General features: G+C 36.7%; 1 protein-coding gene across 1 annotated transcript in view; it reads right to left on the minus strand.

The window, feature by feature from the left end:
• The window catches only part of CRB1 (crumbs 1, cell polarity complex component), a 150,788-nt gene that overhangs the window by 96,486 nt on the left and 39,529 nt on the right, over nt 1-14,773 (minus strand). Inside the window, exon 2 of the mRNA XM_025397744.1 lies at nt 10,930-11,511. Within this exon, the coding sequence (XP_025253529.1) occupies nt 10,930-11,511 (582 nt within the window). The remainder of the gene's footprint in view (nt 1-10,929; nt 11,512-14,773) is intronic.

Here is a 14,773-nt window from a genome sequence, read left to right on the forward strand (position 1 = left end):
TTATGCATGCTATTTTTGGGCTTTTTATGTATATCAAGTACAACAATTATCAGTGCAAGTCGGTGACACAAGTATCAGAGCAATGTGGAACTGTAGCATTCGGTTTTCATTACCATGATAGATTTACAGTAAGTTCTCGTCCTAGATATTATAGTCATAATCTGTTTAACATCCTAAAGCAATAGGGAGAGGCTAGATGACTTCCTGCTCTGATTAATAACATTAAATAAGCATAACAATGTTTAGCAAGATGTTAGAAGAAATTAAAGGTAGATAATTATTATTTTCAGTGGGAACATCTTTGGAGTTTTAGCCAATGAGATTTCTGGCTTGTGAATTTAGACATACCTTTCCTAAGGACACCAAAAATAACAAAATTCCCTTTCTGAATCACTCACTTAAAGCAGATTTTACAAGCCCAGGATTCTATCTCTGAAGGACTGCCGAATTTTGTCAATTCTAAGACTCCTTTTTTTCCTCCCTCACATTTTTAACATCTCTAGAACCGAGATGCACTTTACAATCAGCAGTGTCTTAGCTTCATGTTATAACTTAGCCAAATAGTTTTTTCATTTTTAATGATATCTGAAATGTAAGTAAGACTGAGGATGTATTAAATCTTGTGATACAGAAAATTTATCTTAATAAATGTTATTAATACTTTGTCATTATTTTATTTAACTATTTTATTATATTTTATTATTTTGTTATTATGACTATTATAATCCTTTTTGTTTCTACAAGTTTTGCTTTACTGCTAGACAAAATTGGAAAAACCTGTGGTTTCCATATTAAACATACCTTTTTTTTCAGGTTTTCTTAATCCTTGTCATATTGTGTCCTCCTCTTTGGTACCCTTTTACCATCAATGAAAGTTTAAGAATGTTCTTGACACTGTTTCAAAACCAGCTTCCCAGAATATCATGGAGGCTGAAACTAATTCTAGGAAGAGAAAGAAAGAATGTCTTCTCTTCATCAGCCCTAGGAGTGGAGCAATGGGAGGAAATTCTCCTACTTCCTTGTATCTAATGATTACAGTTGTCTGTTTGGAGAACAGTTTCTTCTATTCTGTGAGCTCATTCTTCATTCCCATTCTCCAGCCATTTTTCTCTAAATGCATCTGTATGCCAGTTCTCCCACTTTACTTCCATCATAAATGTCATAAAATTTACCATAAGATAGTAAAATATTATTTTCCCAAGTTAATAGGAATGACTTTCCCCATACACATTCTATATTTTATACATATATACACACACATACTTTTTAAAAGAATTATGAAAGTAAAAAAGTATATATCAAATATATATCAAATTTAAAAAGTTGGAGTAACCCATTTCAGAGTCTCCAAGATGGTATGTTTGAAAAATACACTACTTTTATGAGTGGTTGATGCTTTAATTTTATAAGTTTTTTGAAAGATTATAGAAAAATTATAGTATTTTCATTTTATGTTAAATACATCAATATTAAATATTACATATTTTCATACTTCCATAATTATAATGTTTTAATCATAGCAAATTACTTTCTTATGTTTCTCTTCATTAGGATAATTATTATTCCTAAATATATAAAATTGTTAAAATAGTAGTAACTTCTTAGTTCTTTATTTTATGATATGGTCATTTTAGAAGTTGAATTCTTGCCTAGGCATATTAAAATATTACACTTTAAATTTATAAGGGTGGCAGAGAGATTTTGACCTTCAGTTAATCTATTCCCGAGTTGAGTTCTAACAATATTCAAAAAATAATACTTTTAAGTAACCAAGTATAAGATTACTTGAAAGCAATTCGAGTATAAGAAAATGATACCTCTAAAAAACAAAGGCAAACATTGTTTAGATACCATAGGTATTCATCAGTAGCAACGTTTTAAGAGACAGAAATATTGGCAATTAACTCTCAGAGCCTAAATAGTTTATGGAAAAACTTTTGCTAAATCCATTTCATTCTCACCATGACACTAAGAGTTAGGTTGTATTACCATGCCAATGTTTGAACAAGGAAATGGAAGCTCATAATAATTGTTATTTATCAGTACCAAACCACTAGAGAACATCTAGGCTGAGCTTGGAATCCCTGTCTTCTGCTTCCAAATTTGTCTTTCCACCACATCCGTTCTTTATATTACTATATATTTTTCAGCTCATCCTCTTTGCATTCGGACCTGCACACACCCTGCTGATAACTAGGTAGGCACTAGGAGAAATCGCAGTCGCATGTCAGAGAGAAAGCTGTTTTTCTGGCTCATAGACGATAACTTCTTTCTATGTCCTTGCATGGTAGAAAGGGTGAAGGATCTCTCTTGGGCCTCTTTTATAAGGGCACATAACCTATTCATGAGAGCTTCCCCGCTATGATCTAATTACCTCCCAAAGCCTCACCTTTTCATACTATTGCCTTGGACAGCATTTCAACATATAAATTTTGGAAAGACCAAACTTTTCAGATCATAGCAACCCCTTTCCAAAATATCTCTGCAGTCCTTGTCCCTTGATATTCAACATATTATTATTCAAATAATAATAGCAAATGTAGTCTGAGGATACAAGTGTCAGTTTTACATTCTGAAAGGGATGCATTTTCACTCTATTCATAGGCCATTTTTTTTCTAGGAACATTTCCTGACTCCAACCAACATTACCAGCTTCTTTCTTTGTGCTTCCTCAGCATGATGTTTATAGACAGATGGTAATTGTTGTTTACATTTCTGATCCTAGAATAATCTGTGAGCATTTTGTCAGGAACAAATTTTATCTTAGTCACTTTCATGTCTCCAAAGTCCAGCATATTTACAAAGTGCATTGTAAATATAAATATTTGCTGAGTGAATATTTGTAATTTTGTGCACTCATTTAACAAACATTTGTCAAAACCTGGAAACTTCATTTCTTCATAAAAACTACTTTAAATGACTGTAGTTCTGAGCAAAAGCCTGAACGAGTGTTTAATTTCTTTATAAGACACCATAAAACGTTATCAATTTCATAATTAAGAGCATATTTAAAACAACCATTTTTCTTTGATATAATAGTAACATTATTTCTCATGAAATAACCTTATATTTAATAACATATATTTTATTTTCCTCAAATTATTTCCCATGACCATTAAATTATCTATATTATTTGCCATAGATGCCTTCAAAGTGATTTAGTTGATCAAAATGTACTTAGAAAAGATACAACACCAAGCTCAGATTCAAATCTCCACAATGACTGAAAATCGAATTTTGTCTTTGGTATGTGCCACTGTAATGGCAGTGTCAGTTAGTTACATCATACCTCTTAGACTGATGCCTCAGCATGGATGAGGACCATTGGAGAAGGCCCAAGAGGAACGTGAAATATTATTAAAAGTAAAAGAAGTGCTGATAGGACACTTTAAACGAGTAACCATCATGTAACCCAGGGAGGCAAAATACGTTTCAGCTGTGCACATGAAAGACACTGCACGGCAATATGGTTGATAGAAGCTACTAAGAAAGACTTATAGCATTCCTGCTAGGATATTTTAAAGGACAGATTAGTTCTGAATAATCTAGACATTGCCATCAGAGGGCAATAGAGGGCAGAAAGAGAAAGGCATGCTTTCATTTTGTTTGCATGATCTATGATCCTTCTTTGTTAATTTCCTTCTTAAATTTTTTTTTTTTTTTTTTTTTTTTTTTTTTGAGACGGAGTCTCGCTCTGTCGCCCAGGCTGGAGGGCAGTGGCCGGATCTCAGCTCACTGCAAGCTCCGCCTCCCGGGTTCACGCCATTCTCCGGCCTCAGCCTCCGGAGTAGCTGGGACTACAGGCGCCCGCCACCTAGCCCGGCTAGTTTTTTGTATTTCTTAGTAGAGACGGGGTTTCACCTTGTTAGCCAGGATGGTCTCGATCTCCTGACCTCGTGATCCACCCGTCTCGGCCTCCCAAAGTGCTGGGATTACAGGCTTGAGCCACTGCGCCCGGCCAATTTCCTTCTTAAATTTTAAGGGTGGAACAGGGAGGGGAGAAAGTTACTGTTAAAACTTGATAGGGGCCGGGTGCCATGGCTCAAACCTATAATCCCACCACTTTGGGAGGCCGAGGCAGGCTCAGGAGATCCAGGCTACCCTGGCTAACACGGTGAAATGCCATCTCTACTAAAAATGCAAAGAATTAGCCGGGCGTGGTGGCATGCTCCTGTAAGGAGCAACCTTAGCAACCTCCAGCTGCTAAGGAGGCTGAGGCAGGAGAACTGCTTGAACCTGGGAGGAGGAGGTTGCAGTGAACCGAGATTTCGCCACTGCACTCCAGCCTGAGCAACACAGAGAGACTCCATCTCAAAAATAAATAAATAAATAAATAAAACAAAAATAAATAAAAAAACTTGATAGGTCCCTTTCACTGTTCCCTCCCCCAAAGAGTGGATTTTCTTGGACTATTGTATTAACCTCCCTTAGACACTTGAATTCCCCCATATCGCCCCTTTCAGTGTATCTTCAACATAATGATCAGAGTGACCTTGTTAAAATGTAAGTCAAATCATTCCAGTTCTCTGCTCAGAACTCTCTAATAATCTCCCATCTCACTTAGAATAAAAGTCCAAGTCCTTACAATGGCCTACAAGGTCCCAAACAGTCTGAACTCATTATCGCTCTGACCTATCTCCTCCTTCGTCCTTCACTCCAGTCACACTAACTTTATTGCTGTTCCTCAAACATTGCAAGGACTCTTTACCTCAGGGCCTTTGCATCTGCTGTTCCTCTGCCTAGAATGCTATTCCACAAGACATTTCCTTGGTTCCCATCCTCTCCTCTTTAGAGCTTTATTCACATGTCACCTTCTCAGTGAAGACTTTCTTGATCATTCTACCTAAAGTTAATCCCTAATACTATTATTTTGTTTTACTTTTCTCCATGCAGTTATTACCCTCTAACCTACTATATACACTATATTGATTACTTACTTTATAGACATCTATCTCTTCCTTCCAGAATGTAAGAAACTATGTCATCACTTCTCTTTACTCTTTCATTTTCAGAACATAGAACAATGCCCAATTCATTGAGGTACTCAATATATATGTGTTGAATAAAGTAATGACCTAATGACTTCAACAAATATTTTAAAAATCCATATCATGTGTCTTATAGTCCATCTGGTGTTGCTATAACAGAATATATAGGATTGGGTAATTTATGAAGAACAGAAATTTATTTCTCACATCTCTGGATGTTTAAAAATTCAAGAGCAAGGTGCCAGTAGGTTTGGTGTCTGGTAAAGTCCCACATCCAAGATGGTGCCTTGAAGGCTGCATCCTCCAGAGGATAGGAACATTGTTCCTCACATGGCAGAAGAGTGGAAGGGGGTGAACCCACTCCCAAAAGCCCTTTTTATTATGGCATTAATTCATTCCTGAAGGCTCCATCCTCACGGCCTTAATACCTCCTCTTAGTTCCCACCTCCCAATACTATTGCATTGGTGATTACATCTCCAACACATGAGTTTTGGAGGAGGCAATCACTCAAATCATATCATCAAGTACATAGAACTGTTACTAGCAATAAGTGCTTTATATAAAACCCTGCTTTTATTGATTTGTGTTTCCTTGCCTCATGGACTTTGTGAAATAACAGTCAAGGATGTCACATGGAAATCCACATAATTGTCTATGTCAGTGGTTCTCAAAGTGTAGTCCCCAAACTAACAGCATCGGCATCACATGGGAACTTGTTTTAGATGCATATTCTTGGACTCCCATCTCAGATCTGTTGAATTGAAAACTGTATTTTAATGATAAGCTGTATAGGTGAGTCTGATGCATGCCAACACTTGAGACCCATTGAGGTACATTGTAAGCTTATTAGGTTGACAATGTCAGTTAAACTTTTAATGCATTTGTTTTCATATTAGAGATTTCAAGTTTTCCTTGAATAACATAAGTTTGAAAATACTCTGACCTTAATAAATGTTAAGTGAGTTTTATTTCTAGAGACATTATACCTTCTCTTTCCTTTCATGCCCATGGCCACTCTCCCAGGCCAGGTCCTAAAATCATGTACCTGGGTTATCACAACGGCCTCCTAACTAGTCTCCATGAACTAACTAGTCTTCTAACTACTCTGTAAGTACAAATACACTTCCTTGACTATATAATGAATTTTTGTACATTTTTATTTCTCAAGAAAATTCATCATATAATTGAAAAGTACATTAAATATAGGGCATTTTCTTACTTCCCAAAAGATTACTTTTATACCAAAGATCTATTTTATAATAGAGGAAGTAAGATATTTTTCTACATTGATTTGCTTCAACATACATTGAACTGGCCTTTCTCTGCCCTCTTACAGCCCTATTTTTCTCATACTGCAGGCATCTGAACGAGAAAAATGTATGTTAATCAATCTGGCTAGTTTTAAAGAAGGCCTCAATTATGAAATGATTCATTGCATAAACTTGAACTAAAAGTAGTCACATGCTTAGAGTTAATATTCTTTTCATTAAAAAAGTTTTCATCCACTTACTTTCAGCTTCAATTGGAGTTTTTGCTTATGCACAGCAGATTCTCACCAGCATCTTCAGTGGCTCTCTCTGAGCCCATTTCTGTAGTTCATGAATCACTGCCCATGAAGCATAATGGAGTGCACAGAGGAGAATTCACGCAGTGTGAACCCTCTCTACGTGCTACAGCTCTTTTTCCCCTTCTACCTCTCTGCCTTTTACAATTTATTACCTTTTCTTACTTTGCTGCTCAGAGGAATGCAGGTTTTTTTCTCTGAGAGGAGTTCTTTATGATCACTCTAAATTTGGATGTAGTGCACAGCAGCTAGGTCATTGTAATACAGTTTCTAGGATTCATCAGGAGGTCTAAGTGGAGGCAGAGCACTCCAGCACATCCATGCTGATTGCTGGTGGTCTTTTTTCTTTCCTTCTCAACTTTAGCTTTTCCCTTGGTTCTACAGACCTTCTTTGGGGTTCTCATTAGTTAGCCTGAGCTGCCACAAACACTGGTGGTCATGGGATAGCAGTGAAATAAACACACCTCCCTGTGTGTCTAAATGATAGTATACTGCAAGAAAAGTTTCCAAATAAAGTTCACATGAACTTAATATTTGGCAGCCAGCCCTAGCTATACATTAGACTCATCAATTAAATTTGACCCTCTGAAAGTGGAGTACGCACACCTCTGTTTCAGATCTCCCTGGGTAATTTGCTAATGAGTAGTCAGGGCTGAGAAACACTGACTACTACCAGAACTACCAGAACTACTACCAGAAGCTACCAGAACACAGGCCATTCTACTTGTGTAGGAGATTGGTGAGCAAGCCTATTACTGCATTTTTTTTTTTTTTTTACCTGAACAAGCCTAACCAGCTAATAATAGACCCAATTTTTATCTGCCTTATGAGTCTCTCGTTTAAATTCTGTTTGCAAGAAAGTTTTACATATGTCACTTGAAAAGCTGAAATAATACCATGTACCTGATTTCGTAGAAAACAAGGGAAGAATATAGCCAAATAGGGAACAACACTATTGTGTCAGGGATTGACAAGGAAAGCATCCTCATTGTGAACCTAAGTGTTTGAGTGAGAAAAGGGGACTCATTCCCATTGAACCCTGCAGGGATGTGATACAACCCACAGCATAAATGAATTCACTGTAAAGTTAAGTGCTTTACGATGGAATTTTACTACATTTCCCACATTTCACATTTAGAATATATTCTTTCTATCTGTTTTTTTGTTTTGTTTTGTTTTGTTTTAGAGACGGGGTCTCACCCTGTCAATCAGGCTGGAGTGCAATGGCACAATCTCGGCTCACTGCAACCTCTGCCTCCCCAGTTCAAGCGATTCTCCTGCCTCAGCCTCCCGAGTAGCTGGGACTACAGGCTCGCGCCACTACGTCCAGCTAATTTTTGTATTTTTAGTAGAGATGTGGTTTCACCATGTTGGCCAGGATGGTATCCATCTCCTGACCTCATGATCTACCCTCCTCAGCCTCCGAAAGTGCTGGGATTACAGGCGTAAGCCATCACACCTGGCTACCCTTTCCATCTTTTATGCCTAAATTTAGACCACTGAAAGGATTCATTAAAATCCAATTTAATTAAGATATTTAAAAAACACACATTGTAAAATATAGTTTTTCAAGGTGTGCTTTTTATAAATATAAGACTATTACACAATACTATAGTTTAAATGAATGAAACATTAATTTGATTTATATCTATTCCTTTTAATTACCATTCACAATATTGAGATAGAAGCAGAGAATGGAAGGCACTATCTTAATGAACTGTATTGATTTTTTAAATGTGACCATTGTAAACAAAGCAATTCCAAGCCAGCCCTACAAAATTTCTTATTTTTATTCAAAAATTTTTAAAAAATTGAAATTCACCTGCCATAACTCTCACCAAAGAAAAGAGACACCTCAGTATGGCAAAGAAACAAGGAGCTTTTCATACAACTATAGTTTTATAAGCTTTTAAAATATTTCCTATAACTTTTAGCATAGTATTGATAATTAAGTCACTTGATAAAATAATTTTCCATTTGACATAAGCATTCTAGCATCATAGAGTATACATAAAGTAATACAGAAAATGAATTCTCATTTAATATTCATTTACCTGAGTTTCAGGATGGCGAAGGGTGCCCAGAAATACATGGAAGAATTTTAAAACTTAGAACAATTTAGTAACAGTTGATTAAACAACCATTACTCACAAATACTGGGCCAGGCTCTTGGAGGAAGAGGGCTCACCTTTTTTTTTTTTTTTTTGAGACGGAGTCTCGCTCTGTCGCCCAGGCTGGAGTGCAGTGGCCGGATCTCAGCTCACTGCAAGCTCCGCCTCCCGGGTTCACACCATTCTCCTGCCTCAGCCTCCCGAGTAGCTGGGACTACAGGCACCCGCCACCACGCCCGGCTAATTTTTTGTATTTTTAGTAGAGACCAGATTTCACCATGTTAGCCAGGATGGTCTCAGTCTCCTGACCTCGTGATCCACCGGCCTCGGCCTCCCAAAGTGCTGGGATTACAGGCGTGAGCCACCGCGCCCAGCGGAGGGCTCCTCTTCTTAATCCACTGACATCTAATAGAAACTCATAAAGTATTGATGAATTAAAGAATAAATATAAAACAATACTCTGTCCTTTAGAAACTAACATGGCGGGGCGGGGGGCAAAAACATAGATATCTGTAAAATAGGAAAGAATTATGGAGGATTCTTTAATACAGGTGTCAACTAGTAGAGACATAATGAATATAATTACTGCAGCAGTGTGAAACTATTATTCTAGGCGGAAAGGAACCTGGAAACGCTCCTTGTGTTAGGTGATATTTGAACTAGGTCTTAAAAAGTATAGCAGAACTTCAGAGTAGACATTGTGAAGTGGGAAAGGACATTCCAGGGGGAAGGAAATGACTTGTATAAGAAATGAAGAAGATTTATTAGAGGAAGTAGAAGGCTTTGGTGGAATGTGTGAAGACATGGCCACTGTCATGGGCCCAAATTGTGAAGGGCTTTCGGGGAGAGGCTAAAATCATTCTCTGTGTAGTGTGAAGTTCTCAAGGCTTTTCAGAACTGCGGCATAGGTCTATTTCAGAAAAGTTATTTCAAAGGCAGTGTTCAGAACAACTTCGAGAAGGTAGAAGCTATAAGTAGAACGTCTGGGAGGTTGTGTAGTGGTACACACAAGAGTTGAGATGAACCTAAACCAAGGAAAAGAATGGATAAGCTCAATTTGGAACATATCTTAGTGTCAAAACAGCAGATTCTGAAGATCGGTTGTATGTAAGAGAGGAGGGAGAGGGAAAATTTTCATTTTAGAGCAGCTAGGAATAAGTCTATTTTATAAAATACATAGTTTTAGAATGTTTAAAAGCAAAATGATGCTGGAGGGTTCTGGTGCAAATTTTGAAGAGAAATATTTTCCAAATAGCTATATTGCTTAACACTTGGGAAAAGATTGACAAAATAAAGAACTAAGTGTGAAAGTATTGGGAGAAGAAGGCAAGTTAAAAAGCTGAAAGCCTCAGGAAGGTACAGAAATGGCAAATGCTAAGAGAAAACACGGTATTAAAATGTGAGTGGTGTCTTAGAGATCTGAGTCAGGAACTGTAAGAAAGTGGTGAGCAGAAGTTAGAATGAATGCATATGAGAAAGCATAGACTAGGTAAGTTACCCCCTTACAAGTAAATGGAAAAGTGAAAGAGTAAAGGAAAGCAAGAAATGTGGCCATCGTGAAGAACTGACCTAAAACAGTAACAGTGATTCAAAAGGATAGGGAGGATAAATACTGAGTGTGAAGAGGCTGAATAGCATTAACGTGGTAATGATGAGTTGTCAACTTGTCACTCTATTATTAAAATAAAATTCTATCAACAGAAACATTGTAAAGAATAGATAGATATGAGGTAGAATTGTTTGCTCTAAGACATAAAACAAGAACAGGCTTTTTTCCTTAATAAAAATTATGGTTTATCTGATATACCATGCTCCATCAGCTTTGCTATCACTGATCTGTTGATCATACTCAAGTCAGCACTAGAAACCCTTTAACTTCCAGACTGCATTCCCAGAAGGTTGCAGTGCCAGGCTTTGGGGATTAGAAAGCAGGCTTGAACTGGAATGAAAGGAACATGCACTGATGAGGAAACCTGAACTGCCCTTGAGCTTCTCCTGGAGCCCACTCATTCTAGACTGAATCTCAGTTTTAAATCATGTAGAGCTCCATTTAAAACAGCAACAGTGACAGCAGGCAACCACTTAGAATTCAGTGCATTCAGTGGGTTTTCAATAGTTTAGGAAGTTTCTATCTAGTGATTGATTCCTGTCAAGAACTTGGCCGTTTTCATAAATAATTGTATGAAAAATAAAATGTCACCTCTGCTTCTGCCACTTAGAGAGAGCTAATTACACCATCTGCGATTCAGATATGATCACACTTACCAGAATAATCGCGGGGACAGATACAAGTATATCTTCCTATTTCATTGAGGCACGTAGCCTCGTTCTTGCAGGGATCTGAAGCACATTCATCCACTTCCAAGTCGCAGTGTCTGCCTTGATATCCTGGGACACAGAAGCAGGAGTAGCCATCAATTCCATCCTGGCACACGGCCCCATTTTGGCAAGGGCTGGAAGCACACTCATCGTGATCTATCTCACAGAATCTTCCAGCATATCCAGCAGGGCAGATGCAGACAGGATAAATAGGGTCCTGATGGCAAATACCTCCATGTTGGCAGGAGTTCTTGCCACAGGAACCAATGGTAGTTTCACAGATTGTCCCACTGTACCCAGGAGGACATTTGCACAGAAAGCTCCTTTCGCCTGGGGTGTTCACACAAGTGGCACTTCCTTGACAGGGATTGGAGAAGCAAGGGTCTTTCACATCGTCACAGTCTTTGTCCACATTATTGGCTGTGCCTGAACAAGAACAATCATTGTCTTTTGAAAAACCTTTACATGTAGAATTGTTTTGGCAAGAATTTGAGAGGCACCTGGTGTTGTTTTTATTGCAAAAGGAATCTGCAAGGAAATAAAAAAAGCACGATTAAATTTATAAATAATTGAGGACAGAGTTAAAAATCTTTCACTGTGACCTTTGTGCTGCCTCAACCAAACTCATTAATAAAATACATAGTTGGCTGCATCCTAATGAAAAAACTATGTCATATTCATTATTATACCTAGCACATTGTATGTACTTCCAGTGAGCAATGCAATAATTTTCATAGTGATAATACCTTCAGAGCAAGACTTAAATGGACACAGAAAAAAGTTATAGGATTATTTTAATTATAATTGAAATTTAGTTCCCAGAGAAATTACCATAGGGAATTTTGTTTCCTGCTTTAACAGAAGACTTACATACAGGATAGTAAATTTTACTGGATGTAGAGTTTAATTGCTATTTTCAGACCAAATTATATAGGCTGCAAAATTGTTTCCTTGCAGTAAAGTTTGCCATCTACTGGCTATTACAAGAAATTCTACCACAGTGAGTTTCAGACTTTTTGTTTTCCCTCTTTTCCTTTCTTTTTTCTTTTTAAGAGCAACAGAACTCCTTCAAGGAAAATGTCATGAGGAAAATGTCAAGTGTACACAATTGGAAAGTAGATCTGCTCAGAAGAAGCAGGGGAAGGTCCCTTGCAGCCCAGTCAGACCAGTCTCCTGCCTCCCCTAGAGACACCTCCAAAGAGCTGGGGTTTGAGACCAGCAATTTGAAAACCTCTGCACAAGAGACAAGAAAATATTTTATATAGTTACTATAAGCAATTATTTCTATATGTGTATTAAGTATTTCTAGTGCTAAAATAAAGTTTTTTTATCTGCTGAGAAGTAAAAAGAAGTTTGGCCCGTTTTAAAGAAGATGAAAACCCAAATAATAGTAAATATATTTCTTGTGTTTGTGTGTATGCATCTGTGTGTGTATTTTCTAATAATTAAATTGACTTGGAAAACAGCCACATTGGTAATTTAGCTTCATTATGAGACCGAGTATGTTTATTTAGAACAATGAAACAGTGCAAGGTGCAAGACTTTCAGGGAAGAGCATGTTAATTTCTCTATTTTAAGTAATATTTATTTAATTTTCTGTATCAAGGACAAAGGAATAAATATTACTTAAAATAGAGAAATTAACATGCTCTTCCCTGAAAGTCTTGCACCTTGCACTTTTCTATGAAACAGGTAATTCTGTAATTTAAAATCATCAATCAAGGATCTGAAAGTTGTATTCAGTGGATTTTATTATCAATCTTTTCATTGACTTTTCTATTTAGCAATCATAGGAGATTTACCAGTGAGCCAGGATAGTGCAGTGGAAAGGGGCAACAGATGGGTACCAGGCCTGCTCTGCCTCTCCCAGCCTCGGTTTCTGGGTTTTTTTTTTTGTTTTTATTTGTTTTTTTTGTTTTTTTTTGTTTTTTTTTGTAAGAATTAAGTCACTAAATTTAAATGCTTTGCAGACACATCGTGTTTGATAAATGCTAGCTCTTACTTTTATAAGATGTTGAGAAATAGTTTTGAGTTCTTGATAAAAATTTACTGAACAAGTGCAAAACATAGCAATAAAAATAATTAAAAAGGTACAAGTCACTATTTTCACTGAAGGAATTTTATTTTAAGAAAGAAAAATGTGCAATTTTCTGTATTTTAGTAGAGATGGAGGTTTCACCATGTTGCCCCCAGGGTGGTCTCGAACTCCTGAGCTCAGGCAATCTGCCCGCCTCAGCCACCCAGGCCTCCCAAAGTGCTAGGATTACAGGCTTGAGCCACAGTCCCTGGCCTCTATAAATTTCGAGTACCATTTAAATGCTTGGCTCAGCAAAATGCTAGCTATGAAATTAGAGTTGTGATTACGACTTAGTTGTTCAGGGGATCTACTGTATCTTTACATTGTGCTCCATATCTATTTATTTATAACAAGTGCTCAGTATACATTTCTTGAGTATTAACTGTCAAAGCCATCGTTCTTACCTTAATGGTTTCTTTATGTAAAACTATGCATATGTATATGCGCACATATATATATTTAAATGTATGATTATTGATCCTTGATCTTTTTCAAAATTCTATTTAAATATCCTCTTATCATCAGTATGCTCAGTCTTTTCTTAAGATTTACTAACTTATTTCTCTTCCTAGCTCTCTAATTATATCTGTCTCTAGATCTCATTTTAACGATATTAACATCAAGAGTTAAATGTATCCTTTGTCAGCAGAAGGAAAGGAAGGAGGCGTAGATAGAACTCCTATTATTGCTCATATCTGGGTTAAAATAGTAATTTTTAATATGCCTCGTATTTAGCTAAACACTCCTCAACGTATCCTCGCTAATATATATAAAGTTATTCGGGAATTTCTTCATTGTTTTGGAACATGTATATTTCTGGTGTTTTTTTTCCTCAAACTGTTGAGACAGACAGGGACTTGTGGAAGTTGCTGCTAGGGATAGGAAGAGAATATGTCACCTGTGGTATGGAGTAATTTTTTTTCAATATACATGGTTGGCATTACTTGAAAAAAATCGAGTAATTTTCTAAACATGTGAAGGCACAGTTTTTAAATTTTAATTCTATAGTTATCTATATTTAGCCTATGTTTACCTAAATAATCAGAGCAGAATAGAGGAACTGTGAACACAAAATTTGATATTTCCAAAAAACCGAATGAATGGTGTCTTATATTGTTTCACCTAGAAGACTGACGATTTAATAAATATTTGCTATGCTTTGCTAATGAAATGTAATCAGAATGAAATAGGAGGTATAAACAATGCTACTAGAGACAGAACTGTCAAAATTTCCAGGTCTAAGAATGATAATTTATGAGAATAAAGTGGTTTGCTGAATTCTCTTTAGCCTGGCTTTCTGCAGAGAATGAAATTTAGTTCCAGGATTGGGGTGTGCAGGGAGGCAGTGCAGGAGGGGTATATCTTTAATCAGCACATAGCCAGAATGGCTTGCACATGGTAAGACAGTCAATAGAAATTTGTTGAATAATGAATGAGTGAGCAAGGAAACCTGAATTCTCATTTAAGCCTTACTGTGAAATTCTTACTTTGACCTCTTTTGATAAAATCAAGCAGAACAAATCATCAGTTAAATCACTTACTTTGATGTACAGTGTGATAGAATCCACATGGAGCAGTTAAAATAAGAAGTAGATGGGCTCCTTTAAGACCATTTTTCCTTTGTATTCCTACGGTATATGTGATCTTAAATACTAAATTGAGGCCAATTTAATATAGTCAGAAGAGGACATATTTATGGTAGACAGAGATTTA

The sequence above is a fragment of the Theropithecus gelada genome, chromosome 1 (assembly GCF_003255815.1).
Source record: "Theropithecus gelada isolate Dixy chromosome 1, Tgel_1.0, whole genome shotgun sequence".
Classification (NCBI taxonomy): Eukaryota; Metazoa; Chordata; class Mammalia; order Primates; family Cercopithecidae; genus Theropithecus; species Theropithecus gelada.